The 18647-nt window shown below is 30.2% G+C and overlaps 2 protein-coding genes across 2 annotated transcripts; both read right to left on the bottom strand.

Annotated features, from left to right (window-relative positions):
• Positions 1 to 474: 474 nt before the first annotated feature.
• On the bottom strand, positions 475 to 1316 carry LOC141717260 (uncharacterized). Its single transcript, XM_074519352.1, has 2 exons — positions 1112 to 1316; positions 475 to 1030 (listed from the first exon to the last, which is right to left on the bottom strand). The coding sequence occupies exons 1-2, from the start codon at positions 1134 to 1136 to the stop codon at positions 534 to 536; spliced, it is 522 nt and encodes a 173-aa protein (XP_074375453.1). The 5' UTR covers positions 1137 to 1316; the 3' UTR covers positions 475 to 533.
• Positions 1317 to 1726: 410 nt separating this feature from the next.
• Positions 1727 to 3274, bottom strand: LOC141721420 (UDP-glycosyltransferase 91A1-like). The gene has a single exon (XM_074524345.1). The coding sequence runs from the start codon at positions 3242 to 3244 to the stop codon at positions 1841 to 1843; it is 1404 nt and encodes a 467-aa protein (XP_074380446.1). The 5' UTR covers positions 3245 to 3274; the 3' UTR covers positions 1727 to 1840.
• Between the last annotated feature and the right edge of the window lie 15373 nt (positions 3275 to 18647).

The raw sequence follows: 18647 nt of genomic DNA, 5'->3' as shown, positions 1-18647 counted from the left end.
TTGCTTTTAACACTCGAATATTTTTTAATAATATATTTTAACTTAAAATTATTAATATGTTAATATAAATTTTCAATAGCTGAAAAATAAATTGAAGAACATAATAAGTTATAATAATATATGTTTTATGATAATTTGAGACTTGATTGAAAATAAATAATATAATAATATATATGTTGTTTACGGGACTCGAATCTTGAACATGTAGAAATTGTTAAAAATAAAGAATATAAAATTTTAAATATTACGATGTTGATGGGATTTGAACCCCGAAACCATGAGAGCAGTTTAAATATTAATATAATATTATTTTATTATTACATTAAACGGTTTCTATCTACCTGTCTTTAGATCTGACGGTGTTATTTACCATACCAAAAAACTATACCGACCAATCGACCAACAACTACCAAATAGAGGGTTCGGTTGTTTGGTACGGTACGGTAAAGAACAACCGTCAGATCTAAAGACAAATAGAGTAAATTTTATTATGTTCCTTTTACTACTTCATCATTTTCCTTTATAGTGTTGATTTACATGAAAGAGATTAAGAAAAATGGGCTCACACCGGGATTAAATTTTTTTGTGGCAGCCTCAAGCTCCTGGAGAGTGAAATTTCTCCAAGAGGGCTTAGGCATCATCCATTCAATAGAATCATCCGATGCATGGCTTCTCCCATGCTTCCATCTCAAACTCTTCTTTGATTGTCCAATATTATTAATATTGAACGCAACTGAAGAGAACCTTCTTACAGAGTTCTTCCTCATATTGTCAAGCTTGCTCTTTAACTGCACCACGCTATGAATATTAATATTATTATTATTATGATTGCCACGCGATGGCAATGATAATGCAGATGACAATGACTCATCATCATCTGCCAATTCATGGTTTATAATAGATGAGCTCAAACTGCTGATCCGGTCAAGCTCTGTACTTGATGCAGATTTCTCTAGAACTACTCTTGGAGACATATCTGCAGGATCGTCGTCCACAGTAGTTGTCATTTCTACTTGATTTTCACCATTTTCTGTTGAAAATATTATTAGATTTCCAAAACAGAGCTTAAAAATTTTGAACTTTCCAGGATAATGAATTCATTTTTAGTTACCTTGCTCATGGACCATTGCCGACATTTGTAGGTCAAATCAAAGAAAATTATGGAGAGTCTTCAAAAAAGATGATGAATTGAAACAATTTTTTGAAGGTTGAAAGCAACCAAATTCTTTCTCTCCCTAGCCACAAGTAATGAGTCTATGAGAGAGATGGAGGAATGAAAGAATAGGGAAGAGAAGAATGAGGAAGGTGAAATCGGATTGGGCTATGTTTTGGTGGTAGTTATTCTTACTAATGATCAGAGGTGAATCTGCCTTGTTAGTTTGTGGTAATCAGAGCATGTGCTATATTTATACACTAATACTACGGACGCTTCATGCAGGAGATGGATCTTTGTTGATGTACATTTAAGCAATAACAAGAAATTTATATCCCTGGAAAAATGGCCACCTAAATTTTAGATCTATTTTAGAGAAATTTCGTTTGGAGATCGATCTTTATCTGTCTTCCATGTACAACGCCTGTGTGGGGATTCATGTCAAATCATTACTAAATCCTAGCATTCACTAATAATCAGATAAGCACTAGGAAAAGTTTGTTATTCTGTGCTTGCAATCTTTTATAATGCATGTTCAGAAGTGAGCACGAATTGTGGAATAAGTGTACCAAATTCACAACAGAACAACGAAGCCAGTTTTATTAAACTGTCCTAAGACAGAAGGCACAGGGCAGAAACACGAGATAGTCATACAAGCGAAAGCAACTAATAATAATAACCCTGCATTCATTCCTGTCGCTTGTGAGCTTCTAGATAAGCCACCAAGTTATCAACATAACCGGTTTGCTTATCCATGTCACGGAAAACACTTTGCATCTCCTTCACTTTGTCTCGATAAACCTTCCCAGCTTCATCCACCATTACCAGCTTAAGTGACTCTGCCACGGAGTCTTTAGTGAACGAGCCATCTTGCTCGTTCCTTGGGATCACAAAGCCCAACTTCTTCTCCGCTAGTTGACTAGCAATTATCCCCTGATCTCCCAACATTGGCAGCAATACCAGCACTTTTCCAAACTGCACAGCCTCCACAACAGAGCTCCAACCTGCATGAAACAACATACCACCAACCGAGCCATGCTTCAGTATCTTAGTTTGAGGCACCCATGTCTTGTAAACCATTCCACGACCTCTAGTTCGCTCTTCAAAACCTTGAGGCAACTCAACTGGCTTGAGATCAATCAGCCCTCTTTGCTTTCTGAAAGCCCAAAAAAAAGGCAATCCAGACAACTCCAAACCGAGTGCTAACTCAGTAACCTGAACTTGATTCAGTTTTGTTTCAGCACCAAACGCAACATATATCACTGACCCCTCTGTTTGTTTATCAAGCCAATCTTTTATATCACCCCAACTTTCATTACCCCCATGGTCCACACCCTCTTGAACAGGCAATAATCCAACAGGAACCAGTGGTTTTCCATAGATCTCCTCTACTAAATTTAACCACTCCGGTTCAAACTCAGCGCTACTTCTAATTGCCACCATATCACAGTTTTGAATTGTCTTTCCAAGGCGATACTGGTCACTTACATTCTCCGTTCCATCATCTTCTAGATTAGGAGCCATTGCTTGTATCTGATACTTAGTCATTGCAACACTTGTTTCAAAGTAAACCCATTCAGGTTTCCTCGTAAAACTTTCTAGTTTGACACGATAATCATCAGCATCGATCATGTTGCCTGGAGGGCCCAAAAAACCTAAAGTTGAAGCAGGGAAAACACTATACCACCCGACTGGAATTCCAGAACCGGAAGCAACAGGGCCAAGCCAATAAGATGCAAAATCACACAGTATCCAATCTGGTAACATGGATTCTACAAAAACAGTAACAGCATTCTCAAGATAATCATAAGCGATTTTTAAATACTTAACCTTGTCAAACGGGATATCACTTGTTGCTTCTGCTGATCGAGGAAGGTTAGCAAAAGGAGGCAGGGGGACCCTGATAAAGTCTATATGAGCTTTTAGATCTGAAGGAACTTTTGGGAGGCGTTCGATATTTCGAGGAGTGGAGATAAAGGAAATTCTGTGACCTCTTTTAGCAATGAGCATGGCAAGGTTCAAGAAGGGTAGCAAGTGACCAAATGCTAACCAGGGAAACATTACAATGTGCATTTTTTTACCGGAAGCCATGTCTCCTCGCAATAACTATAGATCATTCATTTACTTGGTTTCTTAAATAGGCTAGTAGATTGAACCGGACCAGATCTAGGAAGGAGCACAAGCGCCACGTCACATCAAAAACCGCGGCGCACACAGTATTTTTGGTTTTTGCTCTCATTTTCTTCGCCTTTATGTCATTTTTTAATAAAAAATGAGTAGATAGACACTTTCACATATTGCGGCGCCCACAATATTGTTTTGGTTTATGCACTCGTTTTCTTCGCCTTTTTGGTTTTTGCCCTCGTTTTCTTTCCTGTAACTTCATTTCTTCATAAAAAACCATGAACCCAAACACTTTTAGAAGTTACGGCGTCCACAGTTTTTTTTGGTTTTGCTCTCTTTTTCTTCGCCTTTTTGGTTTTTGCTCTCGTTTTCTTCTCCGTAACGTCATTTCTTTATAAAACCGAGAACCTAGACATTTTTAGAAGTTAGCGCCCACAGTTTCTTTTGGTTTTTGCTCTCTTTTTCGTCATCGTTGCGTCATTTCTTTATAGTTCTTATTGTTACGGAGGCCATCCAATCTTATCCTTCTATTCTCCTCCCTTAATATTTATTATTGAATTTTAAATAAAGGAAAAATCTATGTAGCACACTTGAACTCACCATATAAGTTAATAAAACTATCCAAGCAAATAATTGCCTTAAATTTTTACTTTCAATTTTGAGTAACTTCAAGTTTCATGTCATTTAAAATTTACGGAATGCTTCAAGCATTAATAACGAGCCTTTACACTCCAACAGTGTGGTTCCTCGTTTAGCAATGAGCATGGAACCAGGGTAGCAAGGGACCAAATGCTAACCAGGGAAACATTGCAATGTGCATTCTTTTACCGGAAGTCATGTCAGCTTTCAATAACTATAGATCATTCATTTATTTAGTTTCTTAAATAAATTAGTTGATGGAACCGGACTAGATCTAGGAAGGAGCATGGGCGACATGTGACATTAAAAACCGCGCGCCCACAGTATATTTGGTTTTTGCTCTTGTTTTCTTAGCCCGAATGTCATTTCGTCATTTCATTTCATCAGTGATGAGTACATGGACACTTCCACATGTTGCGGCGCTCACAATATATTTTTGGTTTTGCTCTCATTTTCTTCACCATGTTTATCTCTTGTTTTCTTCGCCTTAAATCATTTCCTCAAAAACTGTGAACCTATACCCTTTTAGAAGTTACACGGCGCCCACAGTTTCTTTAGATTTTTCTTCGTCTTTCCGTCATTTCTTTATCGGTTCTTATTGTTACATAGGCCATCCGGTCCTTTTATATATTTTAGTCCCAAAGTATTAATTAATGAATTTTAAATTAAGGAAAAATATTCGTAACACACTCGAACTCACCATATAATTTAATAAAATTATCCTAGCAAATACTTGCCTAAATTTTTCCTCTCAATTTTAAGTAACCTTCAAGTTACAAGTCATTTAAAATTTCCGGAATGCTTTAAGCGGTAATAAGAGTGTAAGACTGTAAAGCGTGTAAAGGCAAGGCAAGGGCTTAAGAGATTTTTGGGCTGAAGTTAAGTAATATTATTAATTTAAAAGGGAGTTTGAGAACATTTGGAGCCGCTAAGACACTGTTGGTTAATTATATGTTTTCTAACTTTTTTTACGGAGCCTTTTTCTAGCTATAATAACTAGCCTTTACACTCCAACAACTGGCTGAGTTGACTCGGGACCTTTTCTAGCTATAATAACTAGCCTTTGCACTCCAACCGTCCAACCTCAGCTGTATTTACACTTGGCCCAACTTCCCTGGCCATATTTTTTGGACTCCAACCGTCCAACCTCACCTATTTACTTGGCCGTGGTTTATATTTTTTGGAAACTATTTAGTTGGACCAATTTATGAACCTATTTATTTTAAAACATAATTAAAAATAAGATTCAAACCTATAAAAATAAAAAAAATGCTTCAAAAATTAAAAAAAAATGGATAAAAAATAATACATATAGAATTATAAGTCATATAGTAATCAAAAAAGTTCAAAACAATACACTTAGAGTTATAAGGTGAAACTGAAAAGTGATGTAAGCAAAAAATATGTGAAACCAAAGTAACACTTAAAAAGAGGTTTCACTTTAATAAAGGTTATTAATTCAAAAATGGGTAAAAATAATAGAAATAGAATTATAAGTCATAGGAATAAAAAGGATAAAAATACTACACTTAGAATTATAACATGAATCATAAAAGTGAAACCAAAAGGTGGTGGAACAAAAAAATAAGTGAAACCAGAGTACCTCTTAAAAAGTGGTTTCACTTATTAATAAATGTTATTAAAGTGAAAACCAAATATTAAAGTAGATTAAATATATTTTCCAATGACATTATTTTTTTATTTTATTCATTTGTAAAATATTAATAAATTTTGATCAAATTTTGGTCAATTTGAATGCACAAAAGTCAAATCTGACACCTAAAAATGGATGGAAAAGGTAATAGATTACCTCTTCTTTTACTTTATACTGATTGGTAACAGTTAGTATCAAATACCATTAAGTTTATTAAATATTATCAAGAGTGTCTAATATATATATATATATGCATGGTTGCGCTATAATGAGAAATTTTTAAAATGAGAATCGAGGATTACTATAGTTGAAACTGGTGATTTTTTGAAAAGCTGAAATTTTGAATTCGGTAAATCGATGATTTTTGTGCAAAAAACAAATTTAAATTTTGTACAATCGTCAATTTTAACTATGAAAACCATCGGTTCTCATATATATATATATATAGGGTGTTGCTCGAGGGAGAACCCCACTGTTGTAAAAATTGAAATATAATCTCATCCACTCATTTAAATACATCATATTGATCCCTCGCCATTCATTTAATATTTTATTATTTTTGAAGTTACTCAATTGAGAACCTTCATTATTATGAGATATGAGATCTAATCTCAACCACCTATTTTTAATATCCACATTCAATCGAACCACATAATTTATATATCATATTTATTTTTAATCCCCGCCTTTATCATCCCACTATCTTCGATCTCTCATTCCACTTCCATTAACCACCAGCACCGCCCTAAACCCCGTTACCACCACCGGCTCAACCTATCCCCATCTTTCTCTTATACATAAAACATACACACATACACAAGGCCCTCACTATTCTTTATCATCCACATACCTATGACTCTCTCTTTATGTACTCCCACCAACCCACTGTCGAGTTGCCGCCAACTTGTCTCCGGTCATCGATTTTCCGGCCTCTATTCATCAATTTTTAATTTTTCGACAATTATCGTAAATTAATTTTGGATGAATTAAGTCCTTTTATCGATTGATGGATCCGCCTTATCTTCGGCGATTTATTTTCGGTTTGTCTCGTCAATAATTTTTAATAAAATTTGATATGTTCTCAATTTTAATTGATCACTGTTCATTTTTCGATGATTTTGGGTTGTAGTTGGTGATTCGTTACATATTGAGGATCTAGGGTAGTGTTGTAGAGGGTAGTAGGGGTGTTGCTTTGTTGATATTTACGGCAATAGTGATAGTGTAGTCATGTAATCTGATGATTTTTGTTATAAATTTGGTGGTCGGGGTTATGAATGGACCTGGTGGGTAGATAAGGTGGCCGAAAACTATGACAGGATGTGGTAATTTTTATTTTCGTTGGTGATTTTTAGTGCGCCGGTGGTGATTTTTTATTTTACCGGTGGTGATTTTTGGTTTGACAGCGGCGATTTTATTTTGAGTAGTGATTTCTGGCGATCACCAGAAAATCACCATTTCCGGCGATCATCAAAAAATCACCACTGGCAAACCTATAATCACCAACGACAAACCAAAAATCACCACCTGAAAAAGGAAAATCACCTCCAGAAAACGAAAATCACTGTCGGAAACCAAAAATCACCACAACAACCACTTTCCAGTCCCCTAGCACCTCACCATCATTAATCACCGGTCACCACTCAAACCAACACGAATTACAATTATCACAAACTAAATCATGAAAAGCGAATTTTTTTTCCAGATCTTCAATTTAATCAATTTCAGCCTCCTACACCTCAACATAACCACCTTCACGTCTTCGTCTTTTTCGATACAAAGTCAACAATATAATCAGATCTGAATATAAACAATTCCGATAAAATGAAAATCACTTATTTATTTCCGTATGGAGATGGAGCAGAGCTTTAATGGTGTCTTCGAGCATATCAGAGATAGAGGAGATGCGTCGCCGGTATTTGAGGTGTTGCGACAGTTATGGATAGCAGTGGAGGTGAAAGGGATGGTGGAGGAAGGGATGAAGAAGAGAGAGGGGGGAGCGGGGGTTGGGCCGCGACTGTGGGTGGCGTAGTTGAAAATGCGTGGCTATGATTTAGTTTGGGAATGAAAATATGTGGATGAGATTAAATCTCAGTTCTGCAAATAGTGGGGGTTCTCATTTGAGCAACTCCCTATATACATATAATTTAATTATACTAATTGATAACATATACGAAGCAAGAGCCACACATTAAAAATATCAAATTAGTACTTGTAAATAATTAAACCACATAATCCGTGCGAAACACGAATAAAAAATATATTAGTATTAAATATTAAATTAATACTTATACAGAATGAATCAAATGAGAATGTGTAATAAATAAATACTATGAAATTATGTAGTTAAAAGGATCAAACTTAGTAGAGTTATCAAATTCCTTACTAATGGGATTATTTTGTGAAATGAATGTTTACTTATCTTATGAACCAAACATCTTTGTGATTTTAGATGATTTAATATTGCTTAATATTACTTGATAATTATTTTTAATATAGTTCATTTAATATTACTTAGTTATTGATCAAATTGTTATTTAACTTAATTTAACATTACTTAACAAAATCTAACTACAACTCATAAATTTGTTGTTGTTAAAAAATATTTTTTAACTTAAAAGTAAATAGACGATGGAATGTATACTAAAAATATTTAAACCAGTGATTTTCATGTTTAAATTAAATAAATATCAATAAAGTCATTTACTATTATTAAATTATTGCTAAAAAATTGTTTGTCAATTTAAAAGTAAATCGATACTTAGATGAAAACTAACTAATAAAAAATAAATACTACAAATAGTTTAAGTCAATTCGTGATTGTAGTTGAGATTTTAAAATATAAAATTTTTAAAATATATACTCTATCCACCCACTTGAGTTGTTAACATTTGAAATTAATTGTTCAACACACATTTTAAGGCTCTTATCTAGCATAGTTGTATAATTTATTTTAAATTTTTTCTTTTTTTTTGATTAAAAGTTTAAATATTTAATATTTATTCAAAAGAAAACAAAATTTAAAAAAATTTATGTAACGTTACTAGATAGGAGCATTAAAATGCGTGTTGAAAGCTTCATTTCAAATATTAACAACTAAAAGAACAAATTAATTATTTAGTGAGTACAAAATTTGATACTCCCTCCGTCCCATTAATTTGTTAATATTTGAAATGAAGTGTTCGACACACATTTTTAGGCTCCTATCTACAATAGGTACATAAATGTTTTTTCTTCTAAATAAATATTAAATATTTAATTTTTTATTAAAAAAATTTCAAAATAAGTTATACAATTATACTAGATAAGAGCCTTAAAATATGTTTCAATTACTTCATTTCAAATGTTAACAACTCAAAGGGACGGATGAAGTAATTTAATACTTCTGATACTTTTATTTTATGATATGATTTTAGTCATTAATTTTTTCATGAAAATCCAATATTCTCAGAGTTCTGTTAAAATAATTTATTTTATTACTTATTTATTGATAATAAAAATTCATTTTAAAAGTAAATAAATATTATTTTAATTATATTTAATTTAATTTAAATATAATTTATAATGCCCGGAACATAATCATAATGCCAGCGAAAATTTGGCTACTTGATATTATATAGGTGTTCACCTAGAAAAGTAGCCATGAAATTTGCTCATCCATTATCAAAAAAGTGTCAAAATACCATATGACATGATGTGACATGTTATTCTTGTTAGCTTTGCGAATCAAATTAGCCAAGTTCTTGCACCCTTTGCACCATCAAAAAATGAAAATAATTATATATGCCTTGTTTTTAATTTTACTTATATATAAATAGTTGGCACTTTGAGTGCTAATTGTTAGAATATATTTTGGTAAGAAAAGGCCTCATTTGTTTGGCCATGAACAGTGATCTGACCGTATCTTGCATTCTATTCATTTGTTTAATTTTTTTTATCACATGAGCTATTGATAGATCACCTAATCATTCGTATAGAAAACTTTATCATTTGATTCATGTGATGCTGCCCACCCTTTTTATCAATATTTTATAATTCTTTTTTTCCTTCTTTTTTGCTAAGCCCCATTTTCTCTTTCAATTTTGATATTTTATTATTAACGATAATTATTATGACATTCATGATTTTTATCATTTTGCACTAACATTTAAAAAAATAATACGATACACGAGTTATTTTCTTAAATTAATAATTTTTTAATAATGTTCTCATGTATCCAAATTCAATATCTAGTTATATTATATTATATTATAACCGACGACACCTTAAGTTTGAGAGTCGATCGGTAGTACGATACCTGCTTAATTTAGTTAACTACCCTTATTTAATTTTTTTTACATAATTATCCTAACTTAATTAGTATATAAATCAATTAAAATTTTCAAATTAAACACATTACACTTTTTATTTTACCCAACTAAAGCAATTCTGTGAAATTTGGGGCTTATCCGTGAGAGATTTTAGAGATAAATTTCGTTAATGTGCTAATTATCGATTTTATATGAATTAATCTTGGTATTATGATATCTTCCTGATTTGAATGATATCGTTAAGAGATATTTTCCGTTATTTATTCATTATGATTGATTTTTTCCTCGTTTCAGGGAGATGATACATTTTGAGCATTAAATGATAATTATTAATCGAAATTAGTAATTAATAATAAAAATTTGGAGATAATTAGAATATGCCAAAATGTGGCATAACAGTTATTATTATTATTACATAGCTAGCAGAGAAAAAGACTGGGAGCAAATGTAATTGCAACTGAAACATGATATGAAAACGTGAATGTACATTCAGCCCAGTTTCTAATTTTGAGCATTTAAGTTAAGAAATGACGGTTCAATTTTTCGTGCCGAACAGTACAAGAAAATTATAAAAGGGCTTTGAACCCGTTTATGATCATATATCTTCTTGTCAAACAAGCACATTATAGGCAATGCAAGAATGTTAGTGATAATGTATATTTGCTCTTTTACGTGACTATCCAAATGAGGAAGCAGCCCTAGCCCCTAAGCACTAATAAGTTTTTTATTTAAGCTTAAAATACGATGTCACATATATTTTAGCAAGGGAGCATCACAAGGTTCAAGAAGGGTAGCAACTAGCAAGCGACTAAATTCTAACCAGGAAAGCACATGGACACGTGATATCAAAAACCACGATGTACATTTTAGATTTTTACTCAATTTTCTTCGCCGTAACACCATTTCTTTATCATAAAATATGTACATAGACACTTTTCAATATTTCGTCGGGTTTTACTCTTATTTTCTTTGCCTGTTCAGTTTTTCTCTCATTTTATTCGCCGTCATTACTTATCAGAAAATGTGAACCTGAATACTTTTAGAAGTTACGGCGCGTAAAATTTCTTTGGGTTTCTGCTCTCGTTTTTTCGCCGTTGCGTCATTTCTTTATCAGTTTTTATCGTTACAGAGGCTATCTGATCTTATCCTTTTATTCGAGTCCCTTAATATTTAATAAATTATTCTGAATAAAGAAAAAATCTATATACCACACTCAAACTCATCATATATTCAAAAATCTATGTTGCACACTTAAACTCGCCATATTAGTTAATAAAATTATCGAAGCAAATACTTACCAACATATTTACTTTGCCCACTTTTGTCAGTAGCACTGCCCAAAACGAGAAACAACGCATAAAAACATTAGACACAGGAGGTATACAGGCTAGCAAGAATGTCAGTGACACAATGTATTTGCTCTTTCGACAAGACTATCCGGAATGTCAGTGACACAATGTATTTGCTCTTTCGACAAGACTATCCGATTGTAGAAACTTCTGTGAACACTTATAACTTATTAGCTTTACAATCGGTGCGATGCATAGATTTTCATTAAAGTTTTTATATTATTTAAAATTATAATAAATTTCTTTTTGATCATTACCTTATTAGTATATTTATAAATAATAATGCAAATTTTTGTTATTGGCGGGATTCAAACCTAAATCTTGGGTAGTATATATATAATAATATAAATATTTGTTGTTGGTGGGGTTCGAACTTGAGAGTTTTAGTGGTGTATAAATAATAATATAAATATTTGTTGTTGGCGGGGTTCGAACCCGGGAGCTTGAACAGTTTATATTCTTTTAGTATTTGAATCTAACGATCACGATCACTTGATAAAAAAGATCTGACGGTCATAAATGAGAATAAGCAAACCAACCAAAAAAGACATACCAAATTATGCCCCATTTCGGTTATTATAATACTAACTTAAATCCCGTGCGATGAACGGGTTCCGGTTAATATTTAAATTTTATATTTATCCCGTGATATTATAATTTTAAAATATTTATATAAATTATATAATAATTATAAATTTATAATAAAAATAATATGATAACCTACGGTCGTAGTTTAGTAAGATAATTACACTATATCTAATATTTTAACAATTTAGTAGTTTAGCAAATATATAACACTATTTATTTATTTATTTTAAAAGGATAATATGGAATATGATAAGTAGACTATGTGTGTAGTAGTTTAATAATTTAGTAGTTTAGCAGATATATAACACTATTTATATATTTTTGTAATAACAAAATTAGGGGATAATCGTTGAACTAAATTATACTCCATTCTGGCTATTATTGTATACTAGCTTAAAACCAGTGCGATACACGGTTAGATATTTTTTAATATTATATATTTTTTTAAAAAAATGAATTCGATTCTTAATTTTGTTCATTTAAAACTTTAAATGATATGACTTCATAATAATTATATTAGTAGAGGTATATGTTCATAACTTTTTTAATATTTAAACTTATTTAAAGTGATAGCATTGGTAAGGGGGAAATGTTATTATAACAAAATTATTTTTTATTGAGGGTAAAAATATAATGTCTCCATTATGTTCGGACCTTAAAAAATATTATTTTAGCATGGTGATTACTTAATCGATTAACTATAATTTTATAAAAGATATTTGAAAAAGACAATATTACTGATTGAATGATATCGTTTTATTGATAACTATGTGTATTTTAAAAAAAATGTTTATGTTTTAATTAAAATTTGAATTTTTAATTCGCAAAAATAGTGTACGAATTATACTTAGTCTAATATTAATTTGATTTATTTCGGACCAGTGGTTTACATTATTTTATTTTAGCCCGATGCCCAATATACACCGGCCAAATCAAACTAATTATTTTTAGTCTAATTTTAATTTTTTTTAAAGTCCGCATCAATAAGATAATTTTCTTTTAGACTCAATAATTAGTATATATGAATTCATTTTTGTTGGTCGGAATGTATTTTTATTTTAATTTTGTGTTAGTCTGAATCAATTATATGTTATATTTTTTTTATCCTGACTAAATAAAATATATTATTTTGTTTATCCAAATTCATTAGTATAATTTTTTTAGGAGAATAGATAGTATTATTATTTTATCTTAACCCGATTAACATGATATATCAATTGAATATTAATAATTATATTTAGTTTGCTTAAATTTAATTTAGCCCGAAGTAGCAAATTAGAATAATATTGAACTCGATATGAATTAAAATATAAATTAATAAAAGAAGTTGAATTTAGTATAAATTATAATAATATATAGTCCAATATAAAATAGAATTAAAATTGGTAAAACGATAGAGGAAGTTGACTTTAATATCAATTACAATTAGAATTGATCAACCTAATAATTAGAATTAGAATAATTAAGTAAGGGTAATTAAATAATTTTAGCAAATACCGTCCGACTGACTACCAAACTTTTAATATTTTATCTATTATAATATAGTTAAAATAGAATTGAAATTGGTAAAGCGACAGAGAAAGTGGACTTTAATATCAATTAAGAGTTAGAATTGATCGAACCAATAATTAGAATTAGAATAATTAAGTAAGGGTAATTAAGTAATTTTAGCAAGTACCGACTGACTAGCTACCAAACTTTTAATGTTTCGACTATTATAATAAAGTACTAGTTTAGAACACGTGCATTTCTTTTTAATATATATAATTTTTTAAATATTAATTGAATTACAAATTCTATGACGCGAAATTTGTTTATTCATATTTTATATATCATATGATTTGATAATAATTATACATATACACATATATTGACAAAAAGATCTCAGGGCCCGTATTAAATTGGTAGCACGTGAATTATTCAGAGGTATTTAAATTTGAAAAAAATAATATTATTAATTGAAATATATATAATTAATTTTAATTTAAAAGATAATTTTTATCCTCGTTCAATAGTATTAAAATCACGTTTAGTTTAATTTAATTTTTTTTATCACGAGACCCATTATACTAATCAAATCAAACTAAAGATATTTAGTTTGATTTTAATTTTTTTAAGGACGGATAAATATATACTTTTGTTCAACTCATATGGATAGTATATATTATTTTGTTTAAACTAATCGAATATTATTTTAATTTAAATTATTTTACCGTTGATTAGTTCTACAATTTCTTAGCCTGGATAAATAGTATAAATTACTATGTTTCAAGCTAATGCTATTATTCCGGTCAACAAATTATTAGTTCAATAAAATAATTTTTCAGCCGAATCAATAGTAGCTATTATTTTGTTTTAACCCAAAACACCGACTAAAGTAAACTAAATAATTAGTTTGTTTAAAATTAATTTTAATCAAGACCAATATTATAATTTTATTTTAGTCAAGATCAATAGTGTATAATATTTAGTCAAGACGAACAAATTATCTTTATTTATATTTTGAAAAAATATTATGAATAACTTAAATACAAAAGCAATCTCCAGTATTAAATAAATTCAAGTATTATATAAACCTAAATACAGTACCGACTAAACGGCTACCAAATTTTTATGTTTTGGCGTATAATACACAAATTTTTTATTTTTATTTAGCAATTGTTTATTAATTTGAAATTGAAAAAAAATAAATTAAAGTTCAAACAAACAAAAAAATTACCGAGTTTCATTAGATTTTATTTCGCTTCTATACTGAGTTTTGTAAATCAGATTTTGACGATTTTATAGGGCACACAAAGCAAACGAATTAATTTTTAATTAAGTGATGATTTAAAAATTTAGTCCAAAAAAATTTATCTAGAATTTGAAGAAAAAATAATTAAGAATTTGCATAATTATTCTATTTGGTTTAGGATGCCTACTTCTTTATGGTTTAAAATTTTGAAATAGTATGATATTTTATTCAATTTAAAATATCTACTTATCGCAGGTTTTAAAATATTTCTTTATTTTAGATCCAATGACTATGATCAATTTGTTTAAAAATCTAATGACCCATATTAAATTGGTAGTGCAGAACAATAACTACGGAAAATTTGAATAAGATCCACCTTATGTATATTATATAATAAAAATATAATTTAGTTTATATTTTAGCATGAATGGATAGTTAAATTTCGTTTAAATTTGATAAAAAATGTGTATAGAATTAAAATTTATAAATAAGTAAAATAAGTAAAGGGTAATTATTTAATATCACGGTGTACCAAAAAACAGGTACCGTACAAAAATTTTTAATGTTTCGTATTTTATGTCTTTTCCTATTATATGCATTTAGCTTGTACAAAAATACAGGTATTATAGTAAAACTTTTAATATTTTGTGAGCCAAAGTGTACCGATAGTTGGTTTTTTTTCTTATATTTCTTTGCTTCAGACAGAAAAGGAGTAGAGGTGAGGAGGTTTATCCGAGTAAGGGGTTTTTATTGGAAAAGGACATGAATCTAATTCGAGGTATAAAACTATTACCATAATTAAAATTTATAAATAAGTAAAATAAATAAAGGGTAATTATGTAATATAACGATGTACCAAAAAACAGGTAGCATACCAAAATTTTTAATATTTCGTCTTTTAATATAATGGTGTACCAAAAAAATGTACCGTATCAAAACTTTTAATATTTCATCTTTTATACAATAGTAATAGATAGTATATCTATGATTATAGTTTAGTAGGATAAGTATACTATGTGTGTAGTAGTTTAAAAATTAAGTAGTTTAACAGATATATAACACTATTTATATATTTTTTTTATAACCAAAATTAGGGGATAACCTTTGAACCAAATTATACCCCATTCTGGTTATTATAATATAGCATAGATACTAGCGTATAACCTGTGTGATGTACGGATTGCTTTTAACACTCGAATATTTTTTAATAATATATTTTAACTTAAAATTATTAATATGTTAATATAAATTTTCAATAGCTGAAAAATAAATTGAAGAACATAATAAGTTATAATAATATATGTTTTATGATAATTTGAGACTTGATTGAAAATAAATAATATAATAATATATATGTTGTTTACGGGACTCGAATCTTGAACATGTAGAAATTGTTAAAAATAAAGAATATAAAATTTTAAATATTACGATGTTGATGGGATTTGAACCCCGAAACCATGAGAGCAGTTTAAATATTAATATAATATTATTTTATTATTACATTAAACGGTTTCTATCTACCTGTCTTTAGATCTGACGGTGTTATTTACCATACCAAAAAACTATACCGACCAATCGACCAACAACTACCAAATAGAGGGTTCGGTTGTTTGGTACGGTACGGTAAAGAACAACCGTCAGATCTAAAGACAGATAGATGTGAACCGTTGGATATAATAATAAAAAAATGTTAGATTAATCTCTAACTACTCTTATAGGTTCAGGGTTCGAATCCCGTCAACAACGTATTATATTTTTAACAATTTTTACAGGTTCAAGGTTCGAGTCTCGTGAATAACATATTATATATTATTAAAGATTATATTATTTATTTTAAGACAAGTCTCAAATTATCATAAAACATATATTATTATAACTTATTATGTCTCCAATTTAATTTTTTAACTATTGAAAATCTATATTAATATATTAATAATTTTAAGATAAAATATATTATTAAAAATTATTCGAGTGTTAAAAACAATCCGTGCATCGCATGGGTGATAGACTAGTAATAGTATAATGTAGATAGTATAATATAGAAGTATACATTCTTTTAGTATTGGAATCTAACGATAGTGATTACTTGATTAAAAAGATTCGACGACCATAAATAGGGAAAACCAAACCAACCAAAAAAAGGCATACCAAATTATACCATATTCTATTTATTATAGTATAACATAGATTTATTTAAGCTCATATTACAACCTCGCATAGATTTTATATACGCATCATTGTATTGTAGGCTTATTTGCTTATAGTATGCTTAACAGCTTAAGTTATCTATTTAAGCTTAAACTTCAACGTCACATATTTTATATGCACGCCATTGGACTGTGGTCTCCTCTTTTAGCAATGAGCATGGCAAGGTTCAATAAGGGTAGCAAGTGACCAAATGTTAATCAGGGAAACATTTACAAGGGAAACATTACAATGTGCATTCTTTTACCCGAAGTCATGTCACCTCATTTATTTGGTTTCTTAAATAAATAAGTAGATGGAACAGGACTATATCCAAGAAGGAGCATAGGCGACGCACACAATATTTTTTATTTTTGCTCTCGTTTTCTCTATCGTTACATCATTTTTTTTATCAAAGATAAGTACATGGACACTTTCACATATTGCGTCGCCCGCAATTTCTTTTTAATTTCCACTCTCATTTACTTTGTATTATTAGTTTATCTCAAATTTTTTTCACCGTAAAATCATTTATTTCATCAAAAACAAAAACTTCGAACCTATACATTTTTAGAAGTTACACTGCGTCCACGGTTTTTTTATTTTTGCTCCCTTTTTCTTTGCATATCCATCATTTCTTTATCGGTTTTTATTGTTACATAGAGCATCACATCTTATTCTTTTATTCTTGTCCTTGAGTATTAGCTAATGAATTTTAAATTAAAGAAAAATCTCTGTAACACATTCGAACTCACCCTATAATGTAAATCTCTGTAAGACCGTAAAGCTTGTAAAGGATAGGCAAGGGCTTAAGAGATTTTTGGGCACAAGTAAAGGAACATTATTAATTTGAAAGGGAGTGATATTGTTGGTTAATTATATGTTTTATGGCTTTTTTCACGGGATCTTTTTCTAGCTTAAAAATGAGGTGGGTTTGGGGCGGGGATATAATATAATTACCAAACCCACCCCATGTGGGCCGGATCCTTCATCCCGATTCACTGCCCCAAAGGCCCCTTGTTCTTGTATGCATTCAGGCAGGTACATAAATGATCCATTTTGGAGGATGAACAGACTAGAATGGTCAAGGAAAGTATCAAAATTAATAAGTATCAATGCCCAAAATTAATAAGCAACTAGCTAGTGACTAAATGCTAACCAGTTAAAGCACGTCATGTGACATCAAAAACCGCGACATATTTTTGGTTTTTGCTCTCGTTTTCTTTTCCGTGATGTCATTTATTTATCATAAAATGTGTACATAGGCACTTTTCAATGTTTCGCTGCCCACATTATTTTTTTCGTTTTTTGCTCTCGTTTTCTTCGCCTGTTTGGTTTTTGCTCTCGTTTTCTTCGCCGTAACGTCATTTTTTTATCAGAAAATGTTAACTTGGACACTTTTCGAAGTTACATCACCTATAGTTTCTTTTGATTTTTGCTCTTGTTTTCTTCGCCGTTGTGTCATTTCTTTATCAATTTTCATCGTTCCAGAGGCTATTCGATCTTATCCTTTTATTCCGGTCCCTTGATATTTATTAAATTATTTTAAATAAAGGAAAAATTTATGTACCACACTCGATCTCACTATATAGGGAAAAATCTATGTAGCATTCTCGAACTCGCCATTTAAGTTAAGACAATTATCCAAGCAAATACTTACCTAAAATATTTACTTTGCCCATGTTTGTCAGTAGCAATACCCAAAACGAGAAACAACGCATATAAAACAATAGATATAGGAGGTAAATAGGCTATGCAAGAATGTCAGTGACACAATGTATTTGCTCTTTGGACATGACAATCCGATTGCAGGAGCTGCTGTGAACACTTACAAGTTATTTATTTAAACTTCAACGTCACAGATTTTATATGCACATCATTGTACTATGGTCTCCTCTTTTAGCAATGAGCATGG

The sequence above is a fragment of the Apium graveolens genome, chromosome 4 (assembly GCF_009905375.1).
Source record: "Apium graveolens cultivar Ventura chromosome 4, ASM990537v1, whole genome shotgun sequence".
NCBI lineage: Eukaryota > Viridiplantae > Streptophyta > Magnoliopsida > Apiales > Apiaceae > Apium > Apium graveolens.
Note: the sequence above shows the minus strand (reverse complement) of the source record. Positions and strands in the feature narration are given on the sequence as shown.

Coding starts and splice junctions, on each gene's coding strand:
- LOC141717260 (XM_074519352.1), bottom strand. CDS start 1,136: ATGTCGGCAATGGTCCATGAGCAAG. Junction 1,031..1,111: donor GGCAATGGTCCATGAGCAAG/GTAACTAAAAAT, acceptor TATTTTCAACAG/AAAATGGTGAAAATCAAGTA.
- LOC141721420 (XM_074524345.1), bottom strand. CDS start 3,244: ATGGCTTCCGGTAAAAAAATGCACATTGTAATGTTTCCCTGGTTAGCA.